General features: G+C 34.5%; 1 protein-coding gene across 24 annotated transcripts in view; it reads left to right on the forward strand.

Moving 5' to 3' along the window:
• st3gal3a (ST3 beta-galactoside alpha-2,3-sialyltransferase 3a) overlaps positions 1-14,413 on the forward strand; it is a 71,167-nt gene that overhangs the window by 8,396 nt on the left and 48,358 nt on the right. For 6 of the 24 annotated variants that reach the window (XR_012407227.1, XR_012407228.1, NM_200355.2 and 3 more), the window contains exons 2-4: positions 1,021-1,169; positions 8,166-8,213; positions 13,699-13,741. Coding sequence is in view for 8 of the 24 variants with exons in the window: in NM_200355.2 (NP_956649.2) it covers positions 1,052-1,169; positions 8,166-8,213; positions 13,699-13,741 (209 nt within the window). In the remaining 16 variants the exon portion in view is untranslated. Of the gene's footprint in view, positions 1-1,020; positions 1,170-8,165; positions 8,214-13,179; positions 13,235-13,698; positions 13,742-14,413 lie in introns of all 24 variants that reach the window. The other 18 variants (XR_012407231.1, XM_073952713.1, XM_073952718.1 and 15 more) reach the window with 4 other exon arrangements.

Consider the following 14,413-nt stretch of genomic DNA (forward strand, 5'->3'; position numbering starts at 1 on the left):
GCGCGGTTTGGAAAAGTCAAGGTTTTTATAACCACCAAAATGTTCTGTAATAGCGTTCCTAAGGTATGTGTAAGATTTTTTTTTATTTTTTTACATTTTATCTTATTTTATTATTATTATTTTTTAGGATAACAGCATCTCTAGCAGAAAAAAAATATCCAAAGATGCCGTTTTAACATTTAAAAAAATCTGTGTTTTTTAAACAAATATAGACAGCAGAAGTCAATGATTCGTTTGATTTATTTAGCCTGACATGTTTACTGCTCCAAAACATTATAAATCTTTCAAAAATATAATATGTTGTTTTCAAAGGGGAATAAAGGTTTTGTTTTTTTACCCAGACATTTAAAAAGAATATATTTTAGAGCAGTAATCACAAATACTGTGAAACCGTAATATTTTTACCCAAGGTTTATCAGTATCATACTGTCAGAATCTTAAACCGGCCCATGCCTGTTACTACCACTGAAACCCATACAGGTCGTCAGGCAGTGTAATAAATGATCAATAATTAAAAGACAAATATCGAATAAATTTATTCATTATTATTTTAGACACACATCTGATGCTTGTATTTGCACCAGCTCCATGGCCACAACTTCACGCATTGGGTTAATTAGGCTGTTCAGTCTCCTTGTTCCGTCCTTTACTTCCACTGTATCTGTTCAGCTGAGGGAACGGAACCAACCCCACAGCGATAATCCAAGTTGGTGGTGCCCTAGGTCTAGAAGCAATAGTAAAACACATTGTTTTCTTCAAAATGGTTACATTAGTGGAGTTTGTTTAATATATTTTCATTCAAGTGGAATCCGATGTACAAAATAATGTAAACTTGAATGAGTGCTTCGTATTGCATAGCCCTACTTTTCAGGAGAAAGATACTTTTGTATTGAATCACTAATGTATAACAATCCATTGCAATATGTATGTTCCAATAAGCACATTTAAAATATTTTGATATATTGTTCAGCCCTACTTTTTAGGATAGTATCTCAGTATGCTGTGTTCTTGTGTTTTCAGGTGACTTGGCCCAGATGAATCGTCTTGTGAAATGTTCAGAATGAAGTCCATGCGGAGCTTCATGTTTCTAATATGTCCTGTCATGGTGCTAGTATTCTTCTACTATTCCTCCGGTAGATTGCAACTAAAGAACTCAGTCCAGAAATCTCGTGAGTATATCATTTACTCATTCTTGTCATGTTTTTCCAACACGTGTGACTCTTTATGCGGCGCACACAAAAGCAGATCACTGATTTCTGTTTGTTTCCTTTTAAGGGGTAGAATTTCCATTTAGAGTAAATGTTTAACGGTTGTTCTTCTCTCAGGTTGTTTCCATGTTAATCAGGTTTTCATTTCTTTGAACTGTGAAATGTCACAAACGGTTTCTTCTCTATATTGCTTTGCTTTTTATTGTATGGGATTCACCTACACAGAGATGTCATCAGTCATTTTCACTGTCTGTTATGCGGTTCTGCTTCCTGTTTGTGATCAGATCACTGGTGAAGTCATGATCCTAAAATTAAGAAAATCCCTAAAAATGAAAGATCTGGTTTGCTTTGATGGCCAGAGGAGGGAGCTAAGACCCCATCGCTGACCACGTTTACCCCCTGAAATATGTGGGGAAAAGTAGCAAGCAAGCCAGAATTTGTCAGCTTTGAAGACAAAACTATACACAACCTAATCATTGCTTAATACCACTGATCACATGTGTTCGTTTACACGAGGAGTCTCTTCTTTATTATGAATATTTCACTCAGAAACCGCATGCATTAGCATCTGTCGTTGGTTATCTGTGCGGTTTTGTGCATGGTACAGATTTGAGGTGGTACGCTGCTGTTTCACAAGTGTAATGCGGCACTACCAGAGTCATGTGTCAGGATAAATTTAGAAGCTGTGGTATCTGATGTTGCCATCATACCAGTGAGATGGCTGATGATATGCATGTGGAGCTACAAAGGAAGCTAATTTGTTTCAGAATTCTTTGAAAAATGTACCGTTTTAATGTACAGTGGTCATTTAAAAGAAATAGTAATAAATGCTGTCACTTATGGGTATGGCCAGACAGAATCTGCTGACATTTTTTTTGCTATTTCTGCGCAGAATTTTGTATAATATCAGAAGATTTATGTGGAATGATTTTGGGAGTATCGTAACTAAAAACTTAATATATGAAAATTAAAAGAAAACACGTTTTAAACTTCAAAATCAAGCAAAAAGTGCCCAGGGGTAGCTTAAATAGTGTGTCGGTGCTCTTTTCGTAAGGGATTCATGATACATTCATTATATTAGTTTATTTGTTTATATATACAGTTGAAGTCAGAACAATTAGCCCCCCTTTAAAAATATTTCCTAAAGGATGTTTAACAGAGCAAGGACATTTTCACAGTATGTCTGATAATATTTTTACTTTTGGAGAAAGTCTTATTTGCTTTATTTTAGCTAGAATAAAAGCAGTTTTTAATTTTTTAAAAAACATTTTAGGGACAAAATTATTAGCCTCTTTAAGCTATATATTTTTTTCGATAGTCAACAGAACAAACCATTGTTATACAATAACTTGCCTAATTACCCTAACCTGCCTAGTTAACCTAATTAACCTAGTTAAGCCTTTAAATGTCACTTTAAGCTGTGTAGAAGTGTCCTGAAAAATATCTAGTACAATATTATTTAATGTCATCATGGCAAAGATAAAATAAATCAGTGATGAGTTATTAAAACTATTATGTTTAGAAATGTGTTAAAAAAAAATCTGCTCTCCGTTAAACAGAAATTGGAGAAAGAATTAAATGGGGGGGGGGGGGGGGGTGGGGGGGGGGGGGGCTAATAATTCTGACTTCAACTGTACATATTTTTGTGGCTTTATTCTATACACATTCACTTTGTATGATTTGAGAAATATGTTGAGAAACATGCATCATTTTCCTTTTCTCATTAACAGTTTTGTTCCCTCCCTCAATGCTGAATTAATAATGATTGTTGATTTGACCTTGTGTTCAATATATTATTTCAGTGTTGTTTAGATATTCTAATAAGTCATGAGATCATAGTGTTCAAAAGAAACTCCAGACGCACCTGATCTCCGTTACTCTTATCGTGTTGGTGCAGTTTTAAGGAATAGTCATGTCAGTAAAGGCTTTTAAATATTTTTTCCACATTTATCAAGTGATTTGGACTGACTCTTGCTGTTTATTTAATGTTTACAATGCAAATCAATTTAGATCCACTTATTTGGTAAACAAAGCAAGTCTCTCATTTAATATATCCACTTAAAGACAAAAACAATGACATTACAAACTGTGTATTGTAAATAAATCATATGAACATTTTCATATCAGTCAATAATATTACTGAAACATAATATAATTATATAATATAAATGTACACACATTTACAAGTAAATAGAATCAATGGTGGGCTAAAAATCTGCGGATTTCTGCGCACACATATTGTGTGTGGTCCTACTTATGGGTAGTTTTATAGATCGTTGTTAAATTAAGTTCAGTTCATCTTTAAAGCTTTTACAATGTAGATTGTGTCAACACAGTTTAACATAGAAGTTCAGAGTTGAAGATCAGTTTAGTTTAGTTCAGTTCAGTGTGGTTTGACTCTTAAAGGCATAATTAAAGGGATAATTCACCCAAACTTAAAAATGTACTCACCCTTAATTGGTTTTAAACCTTTATGAGTTTCTTACTTCTGTCGAACACAAAGGACATCCATAGTAGAAAAAAAAAATCTATGGAAGTCAATGGTTACAGGTTTTCAGCATTCTTCAAAATATCTTTTTACGTGTGTTCAAAAGACGAAAGTTAGACAGGTTTGGAACAAGTGAAGGGGGAGCATCAATGTTGACAGAATTTTCATTTTTGAACTGTCCCTTTTTGAATAAAAATAATTTTCTTTTAGTTAAAAATCATGAAAGTTGCCACTTTTGTGAGTTTAATGCATTATTCCTAAATAAAAGTATTTATTTTCTTTCAATTTTCAATAAAAATGCTAACATAGGCCAGTATAAAATTCTGACGGTATGATAACCTTGGATAAATATATCACGGTTTCACGGTATCACAGTATTACGATTACTGCTCTAAAATATATTCTTTTTAAATGTCTGTGTTAAAAACAAAAACTTTTTACCCTTTTGAACACAATACATTTTATTTTGAAATATTTTGGAAGAGTAAACCTGTCAGGCTAAATTAATTATTGACTTCTGCTGTTGTCATTTGTTTCAAAAACTGACTTTTTTGCATTTTAAAATGGCATCTTTAGATATATTTTCTGCTGGAGATACTGTTCTCCTAAAAAACAAAACGTAAATAAAAATATCGTGCACATACCATAGTAACGGTATTGCAAAAAATGTTGACTGTTTTAAAAACTTGATATTTGCAAACTGCCTTGCAGCCTTCCATACCTTGAAAACGGTTATGGTCCCATGCCTATTAATGACCCTCAGTTGTGAATGTTGGTGTATATTGTTGTATACTAGAAATATGTGTGAGATTAAATGACACAAATCTCACATTCCATTTATTGGATAGCGAGCAAACATTAACACAAATCTATTGTTCAGTCGTTGTTCTACCATTAATCAATCATTTGGATATCAGCATTTGTGACATGAGCATTTGTCAAATGATCACAATATAAATCAGTTAACAGGATGTTTACCAATGGCTTTTGATTTGATGTTTATGCAATCATTCTCAATAGAGTTTTGGTGTCAAAGTCATAACAAGTGATACACGCATCCACTTTTTTTAACATGCAGTGGAACTGGAAATGATCTTTCTAACTAAGTCTGACCAGCATTTGTTAATAATTTGGTTGTGCTCTGCTTTTTGGCTCATGCAACAAACAAGAGCTTTAGGACATTTTCACTTTCACTGGGCTGTGTCACACTGAAATTTCACCACAAAATGCTACCATATTTTTTTACAGCATAACAAGCAGCATTCGTTTTCTCAGATGTGCAAGAACAGGAAATCAGCTTTCGCTGCTCAATGCTCACAATGACGTTGTCATCGCTTCTGCAAGTTTTTGCATGTTCCCCTTTCGGGTGTTTTTTCCTGTCAATATTCTTGCTTCCCTACAAAGTCCACCAGACAGAAAATGGTTGAATTACATTTTCAAGCTTTTTTTATTCTCACGTTTTTAAAAATGTTTATCAGATTGGATGAAGCAGATGTTTATCAAGACTTTTCTTGTAGTCTTTAATCAAATCTGAGTCTTAATTGCTACCTTTTTCAATCGTTAAAGCAGAACATTTTAATCTAGATAATATTTTTCCATTGACATCCTCTGAGGCAAGTTCAATTTGATTTTAAGCCCAGTATTAAATGTGTTTGTATGCATGAAATTGAGTTTTTTACTGTATGTCTGCTGAAACATGCAGTTCATTCAGTACTGAAAAACAATGACAAATGTACAAATACACTGTTTCTCATTTTAGTTAACCTTCTTCAACTAGCATTTGGATTAAATCGGTTTGTATTATTGTAATACAATAATGTTTTGATGACTGGATCGTTACTGGCCCGATGTCAATTGCATGCAAATAAAATAATCGAGAAACAGTTTGTGCTTTTAAGCCTTTAAATACTACCTTCTCTGTGATAGGGTAAAAACCATATTGCTTTTTGATTCCTCTTATCTGATTGGATGTTGTGAGCACGTTAGTTTTTTCCATAACCTGCTAACAATAAGTACACAGAAGAGACGGCAACATCAAATTATGAGGCAAAAAGAAACCATCCGTTTCTAACATCTTGAAGCAGACATTTACGTAGGTACAACACAATGAAAAAAATTAAGTGATGTTTTGCAGTTTGCTGTCGGTTTGGTAGGGCAACCCCCTTTTGTTTTACAATAAAATACCTGCACATTTTCCATGCTGCTATTTTTGTTTGCTTAACACTTAAAAATTTGCTCATTTTAGAGAGTGTGTATGACAGCTCTAAGTGAAGTGAAATAGCCAGCTAAGGCTTAAATCTGAAAGTGCACAGTGTTTAAAACTATTGATTCTTCTATAAAAGAGTCGACTCAAAGTAGTTCGAATGAATCGCTACTGTAACGAATCTTTAGCCTAGTTGGCGTGACGTCGAAACGTAACTCAAGACACGCCCATTTGTTGCACGCGCAGACCAGGGAAAATTTAAACCTGCGGCCCTGCCCACAAACACTGTAGAAATAAAAAGAGGAAGACGAACACTGTAGCAGATCCCAGTTGAATCATGTCAAGAAGACGCTGTGCTATGAAGTGTGAGGGGAAAGTTAGTGTTATTTTCCCAACACAAAGATGAGGCTGTGAAGAGTCAATGGTTGAGGTTTACTTTTGCAAAAATACCTCAGCAATATTGCCCCAGCCTTGTGCTGTGTTCCCATCACTTTTCTGACACGTGCTTCTGCAATCTACACGCTTACAATGGGGGATTTATTGGTCGTTTGTTAAAGGAAGGATCAGAAAAGACTACTGATGTATGGGACTTTGTCAGAGCTTGACAGAAACTTTACAGTACACAGTTCATGGATCAGTTTCTTCCTCCATTACACAAGTGTAAGTAACTTAAGTGAGAATAAAATGGTTGCCTCCTTGTTTTCTCTAGCTTCAAATTATGTATTTAATTGTGTTTTTTTTTTTGCTTTTAACCACGTGTACTGTGTCTGGTTAACGCTTAATATTCTCATATCGTGTCTAATGTCACATTGAAAACGCGACGCGTGCCGCTTTGTTTACAAATTCAAATGCATTTGTGAGCTTGCGATTCTCTGCTGTGTCGTTGCTATGCCCACTGTCAGCTGTTCTTACACCTGTGCTGTGGTCAAGTTTTAAAATAGTTCAGTTTTTGCCACTGTGAGGATTAATACTGAATATGTGCTGTGGTTAAGAATAGAGCAATATGCTGGTGTTAAACTGCATTGCTTTAATGCACTCCTGCACTGGGCTCACACTCTGCACTCCGACTATTTCAACAATATTGATCAGCCGTATTAGGCATTTCTCTTTGTCTCACGCTGAACATAGTCGAGCAATCACAACGGACTGGGCCAATAAGCGCAGGTTAGCATCATGCTAATGTGACGGTCACACCAGAGTTTGAGTTTGCGAAATTATGTTGTACAGCTCTGCGAAAAGGGGCGGGATTAAACAAGATTATTAGACATTTTTAAAAGCCAGTGATTGCTCCATGTTTTTAATTTCTATCCAGATATGTCATGTTTTGATCTTCGGTTGGTCTCACGCAGTCAAGTAGTGCAATTTCGCAGGTCAGAGTTCACCAAGCTTAAACTTTGCACCGCAGCAAACTTAACGCATGACCTTGCGTTTCCGTTCTGACGCATTCGCGTGCGTATAAATGGAAGTCAATGGGAGGAAAAGCCCAGTGTGACCGCAGCTTAAGGAGGGGTTTGGGAACAAATGAATCGTTAAACAAATTATACTCTATGGAAGTCGTTGGTATAATTAGGTAAAAATAAATGCATATTATAAGACAATGGAAGTGTTTTTGATCTTGCATGCATATCAGCCTGTTGTCGGAGACCCCCAAAACTGAAGTATTACAGTTTGTTTTTTTTTGTTAATGCATAATAGGGGCTTTTTAAAATATGTGGCTAAGAAATAGCTATTAAGTTTTCTTTATTTTTTTTTTTATTTTTTTTTATTTTTTTTTATTTTTTATTTTTTTCTATGGGGCCAGTGAAAATATTGGCAGGGCAAGTAAAATTCCCACTAACCCAATAGGTCCAGTAGAAAAAAAACTTAGCGTTGAACCAACTGCACTTCTGTAGTTTAAGTACCTATTATTAAGATATTGGCTGATTATAATATTGTGCTCCTGCTCATCACAGCTTTTTTAGGAACTACAAATGGTGGAAACTTCTGCTTGTCCTTCAGTTTCTCTCATACATTGATTTCATTTTTAAATAAATGCATAATTTGTAATCGCATGTGCTGTAATGCACTGGCCTGTTTGCTTGTTTTGTAAATGTTGTTTGATCTGATAACTGGTTTGAGTAAGTCATGGCTCAGTGACGCTGTCATCATTCTTGTCCGGGTACATCTCCTAAATACTGTTTACTAAAGACACTGAAATCATCTGACATCACTCGGGCAGAGGTGATGATATGCTTCAGTGTGTTGAACTTACACTCTTGTGTTTCAGAGGCTGATTTGGATAGTTTACTCTCCGTGGGACGTGTAGTAGCTTCAGGTAGAGGTTCACCCTATACCGTATCTGCCTACCTACCTACCTATCAGTGTTGGGAGATTCAGTTTACACCATATAAATGTGTTATGAGGAGACTGGGTTGGTTGTCAAAAGATATATGCAGCTTTGGAACGGTTGTATCTATAAATGAATGATTATTAAATAATGAATGCATTAAAAAATAATGACCAATTTAAAAATAATGATGGATCATTGTTGACTATCATTGTGCTGCTTAATTCTTTGTTAATTTGTTATATAAAGCATTTTTTTAAGATGTCTTCACTGACATTTTTCATCAAAATAATGCATCCTGCATGTATAAAAGTTTAACTATAAGCAATCTGTATAATGAGGCATGCTTTTTCTTGTGCAACCTGTTTTAAGCTGTAAAATACACTGCAATTTGATTTATATATATTTTATTGAATCTCCCAACATTTAGAAGCTTCTCCATTGCGTCTAGTACTTTTAGCAAATTTTTCCTGCAAATTCAATACAAAGACATCTGCTGTGCTTCTGTCTGACCTAATAATGATGCTAATAAAGAATGAATATTTTATTCCCATTAAATGCAAACCCAATAAACATCACTAAAATGTCTTGATGGTAAAAAAAACATTTGGATACTGATAAATGCCTGTAGCAAAGTCCTTCCTATATTAAAGTTTAATGCAGATTACAATAAAGATACTTTTATAAGCATTTTATCCCTGTTTAAACAGTATAGGTTCTCTATAAAAGTTGAAACAGGGATTAAATGCGTAAAATAGTTATGATTGGTAAACATTAGTGGTGTAACGGATCACAATTCTCACAGTTCGGATCACATTATGGTTTTATTTGCTCAGGGATTGGACCATTTTTCGCATCAGCCAAAAGGGGAGGAGACGAATGTAATTTGCTTTCCATTTATTACAAAAACAGTGCTGCAAGACACTTTTAGTTTTAACAAACAGAACTTAGAAGCTGTAATTTTATTAAAATAAAAAAAAGAAATAATCAGCAGAATAAAAATAAATTTTAAATTATTCACTGCTGTGAAAAATCTACTGTTACTACTGTTGCTGATAAAGCTACATGTAAAAAGTGTATATTTAGTAAACAATGTGTATTTAAATGTATATTTAGTGTCATTTTTAATAAATGATTCAGTGATTCACTCATAAAACATGTTTCATTGCTAGATTAATCATTTTTGAAGAATTATTCAGTGATGTATTATTGATGGCTGGTTGTCGCCACCTACTGGTTAAATAATGTAATTGCTGCCTACAACTTTTATTTTTGAGCGTCATTAAATGCATATGACGGTGATTTTAATCTTTACCATAAACATCAGTGGTTTTATCTAAAATATAAACTGTTGTCCTTGTACTTTTGTGTTTTTTGACTGTTTGTACTTCATAACTAATTCTAAAGACTATATCTTTAAGGATTAATAATATGCAAATCACCATCATTTATAATTTATGTTGCGTGGGTGTTGAGATCCCGATCTTTTAATGATTATTCGTGCAGCTTACACTGAATGCATTAACGCAGGTCAAACAATAGTGACAGAAAACACCTTTAATACCCTGAGAAACTCACCACATCCCGAATTACAAACCACAACTTCTTCCCTCATCATTATATTTTACAGGTAAGCATAAACGCTTTCATACATGTGATTTGAATGACAGGATAGGTGATTTTTCTGTGATCGTTACAAATTTAGGATATATTTACAAGTAAAAAAATAATGTGTTAATCCACAGGTTATGTGTGTTCCGAACCGTGGGTTGTGATCAGTACGTAACCATGATTCGTTACACCCCTAGTAAACATTAACAGTTGTAACAAGTTTCTGGTAAAACTCAACGTCTGTCAGCAACATCTGCAGCTTTAAAAATACTTTGTTGCTTTTCAGAAAAACACGGTTAAACAAAGGAGTTTACAGAATGCAACTTAGTGCATTGTCTCATGTCACAGATGCTGTCAGTATAGAGCTTAAGCTGAGTTTGACCCAGAATATCTGCGTAGTGATAACAGCTGACAGAAGCACTGTAATCTTTGTAAGCGTCTCTGTGCAGTGATTTCTGGCTATGATCTAACACCTGCTGCTACTGCTGCTGCGATCTCTAATGCAACACCACTGCGGCACACACACTCAAATGCAGGGACAGACCACACTTCTGCTCCAGAAACCCTGAGCTGTTCTGCCACTGACCCTCTTTCCTTTTTAACTCTCATTTCAGGTTTTTCTTATCGGTTTTCTAATTAGGCTGCACAATACATCAGAACAATTATCATTATTATTAATAGTATATGCAATATACATATCGCAGACGTGATAAATTACATTAATCTTATGCATTGGTTGTTTATTTAATTCTGACAAATCAGATGGGGTCTTACTAAGCATATTTAGACCCTCCTCCCCAGTAGTTGCTGTTCTGCTGAGGTTATCAACCATACATAGTGTTTTAGATACTAAATGTTTGCACGTTGACACAGACATTTAGTCCTAATTCACTCTAATTAAATCTTAAAATATTTTTTTCTGTTAATTTTGACGTCATTAAATTTATAAAAGATTTAAAAACATAGTTAATAAAAAATTTGCATTTTCTAGGTAAATGGCATATCATAAGAAACATTGCAATACTCAACAACGATTCCGCATATTTTTTTAATATCGTGCAGTCCTGATCACGATAATAGTATATGCATAATATTCTTTTATTTTGTTTGCTTTGATTTTGTTGCCAAGTTTTTAATCACTTAGATAAAAGAAACTATTAAAAACAATAATAAAAAAAGGATTTATTTAGGTGGTGTTCTGCCATTGCATAGAAGGTGAACCTTGAGCTGAAATTACATACTAAAGATGGGAGTAGAGACGAGAGGAAAATGACAACAGCCAATGAGATTCCGAATATCTATATCAAAGTTGGCCCATGTAGCCTTTGATTTGCCGTGCCATGACGGCATTCCATCTGAGGAGACAGGGAGAATGATGGGGATGTTTCGAGATTGTCATTTCAAATTTAATGTAACCTTTGGTTTATTGTCAAAAGCTAACTGAAATTAAATGTACACACTGTCACCTGATAATGCAGAGACTTTAGTGAGCAAAGGCAGATTGATCCAGCATTGAACTCCACTGTTATAAATCTGAGCGATTATGTTTTTATTGCAATAAGTTATCATTTAAAAAGTTATACTTAATTAATTAATACCATTTAAAGTAATGTTTTGGGATGCTCCGATCAGGATTGTTGCAGCCGCTACCGAGTACTGATTTACTGTCATGGTGATCGGCCGATACCAAGTACCGATTCTAATGCTTCAAGCTTTATAATGCATTAAGCACATTTTCCCTCTAAGTATGAACCTTAAGAGAGGATCTTGCCTAAAATAAATGAAGGATGCTGCACATAATACCTTAAACACATAATCATTGAACATGTCATGGCCAGAAGCAGCTTTACAGAAAACAATTCATTCATTCATTTTGCTTCGGCTTAGCATATGTATAATATACAGGAGCGCTTCTGCGTCTTCCTCTGCTTGTAAACTCATAAACAAACTCCTACGATTGGTTCATGAGATCGACTAAATTGGCGAGTACCAATCGAGATATGAAATGAGATTATTGGCCAATCGATTGAAGCATTCCTAGTAATGTTTTCTCTTCATTTTCAAGTATTAATAAATTAATTAGGAAATGACCTATAGCAAATTTTATGTAATATAGTTTGGTATATTTACCTTTGGCCCTCGGGTCTCAATGATATTTGTTTTGGGCACCATTTTGGGCACCCCTTGTCTAAATGTTTATCTAAGTTATCCATTATTACCTGTTTATTTTCTTTAAAAAGCTCCTAAAATAGCTTTTCTCTATGGAAATATTATATGTCAAGAAATTTTGCTATTGCTATCGCGACACTTAACAGCAATATCACACATTTTCCCAGTATGGTGCAGCCCTATTTTCTATCTTTTTCTCTGTCTTTCTGTATTATTGCTCATGTTTTTTCAGGTTTATCAGTTTCCTTTTGTTGAGAAGTAATAAATCTCCGTTATCATCTACTTTAATCTATGGTTATATCACATTGTTCGTCATTCTGGTTATAAAACATTATTATTGGGTTCATTGAACTGTGCAGTCTAATGTTTTTGTCTGCGGAATCCAGTACAGTTATATATATTGATCTCAATGACAAAGCATGTTATTGAATCTTTACTCCTTTTATCAGTGCACACATGGTCATTAACCTTTATTAGTTTTTATGGCACTCCTATCATTCAATTTCAGACATTGAGTAAAGAAGCTAAATATAACTGACCTCCATTGCTGTACTTATTACATATACCACCTCATATTTACTTTCTCAGTGTACATTTCAAAACCAAATCAATATTTCATGTCCATTTTGCAAAACCAATCCATACAACCTTATACAGTATAACTAAATCACTTATCCTGAAACAATCTACACAATTCACCAATCCTTGACTCATGAATCTCAACCATTTTGAGGGATGTAAATAAAAACAATGGTCCCAGCGCACTTCCTGTTTTACATTTTTATGGCTTCGGGGAATCCATAAAGAGCCCCATATTGATAAATAGTGTGAGGATAGCTGTTTTAACATGAAGTTATGATTGATTTGCCACTCGTTACAGCTATACAAAGTCTGATAGCAAGCAGGAAATGTTCATGGGCCTATGACATGACCACATTGAAATGGTCTATACTAGGCTTATGTTAATGTGGAAGTGCTCAAGCAAGTTACTAAAGTAAATAAGGTGTGTTATTGTTCAAGCAGAGGAGTATAAACAGAAATATATCAACCAGATATCTCACCAAGATCCTGTTAACACATTATTACTTCTTCAAACTGAAAGTTATTTCAGTTGGTGTTTGCATTTGTGTATTTGCATGACTTTGTTTCTGAATTTAGCTTCTCGGCTTTTCAGAGAAAACAATGACATCGGCTGAATGCTGTTTCATTTGAAGAGTCATTAAATAGAGGTGCATCTTTTGTCTTTGCTACTTGATTTTTTTGGTTTGGTATGTGTGTATGCCAAACAAGTAAATTGTTTATGAGCTACCTCACATTCTAAACCTCTAGTTTAATATGCCTTAATGTTAATTAACTAGTGTAGATTGTCAAATTTAAACGTATATTTTGCATACCAAACCCACATTTATACAATTACATCCAAAATATGAAAATGTTTTGGGTTTAATTTCTTGATTTTTTTGTACTGACTATGTATATGAACTACTCGTGTTGGTCTAACAGTAAACAGCCCTTTCTTTCTACAACTACAAGATTCATTTCTAACCTTACAATCTTTCTCCTTTTATACCAAATGTACTTTTCTTTCCAAACATTGCCCTCTCTTTCTCTTTGTGTAAATAACCATCTTCCTCTTCTTTCTCATGCAGGGGCATACACTCTGTTTGATTTGTTGTATTTCTTCTCTCTTTAGTGTACGACAAGCAGGGATTCCTTCTCAAGCTTGACAAAAAACTGTAAGTAACACATTGAGCATGTGGCATCCATAAGTGTAAGGTTGTGGTCCCACATCAGCAGCCTTTATCACATTTCAAAAATGCATTGTTTTTCAGGCACATTCTTAGTTATGCTTCTCAGAATGCACAGCGGCAAGTCTGTTTAAATAGAAGATCTGTTAATTGTATTAAATAAATGAATTTACAATAATATTAGTTTAAAATGGGCTACTTCATCTTAGCCCTCCCCTTATCCCTACCTCTCATTTTGTGCGTTCACGTAAAGGGATAGGGGTGTCCCGATTCTCTTTAGTTTGAAGGCGTAGGGCTAAAGTGCTAGATACATTTTTTCAGGACAACACTCAAAACTAAGGGGTACGAAAATTTCTCAGAATACACCATCTACAACGACAACATGGCTGCACATGGAAGTCAAGAGATGCACAAATTAGTATTTTTGGGGGGGGGGTTGTTATTAAATTGAATTTTTACAACAAACAAGCATGTTTATAAAATAAAAACTGCTAAATTTGGCTATTTATAATCCTTAATAACTTCTGTATAGTAGTCCCACAACATACTTTCACATTAGTCACTCGATGACACTCTAATCCCCTGTCAGAAAAGTCTAGTGGCTGGGAATAAGCTTTTTACCCTGTCTATGTTAATGTTATTCTTGTGTGTTTCCATTGA

Source organism: Danio rerio, chromosome 6 (genome assembly GCF_049306965.1).
Source record: "Danio rerio strain Tuebingen ecotype United States chromosome 6, GRCz12tu, whole genome shotgun sequence".
In the NCBI taxonomy this organism is placed as follows: domain Eukaryota; kingdom Metazoa; phylum Chordata; class Actinopteri; order Cypriniformes; family Danionidae; genus Danio; species Danio rerio.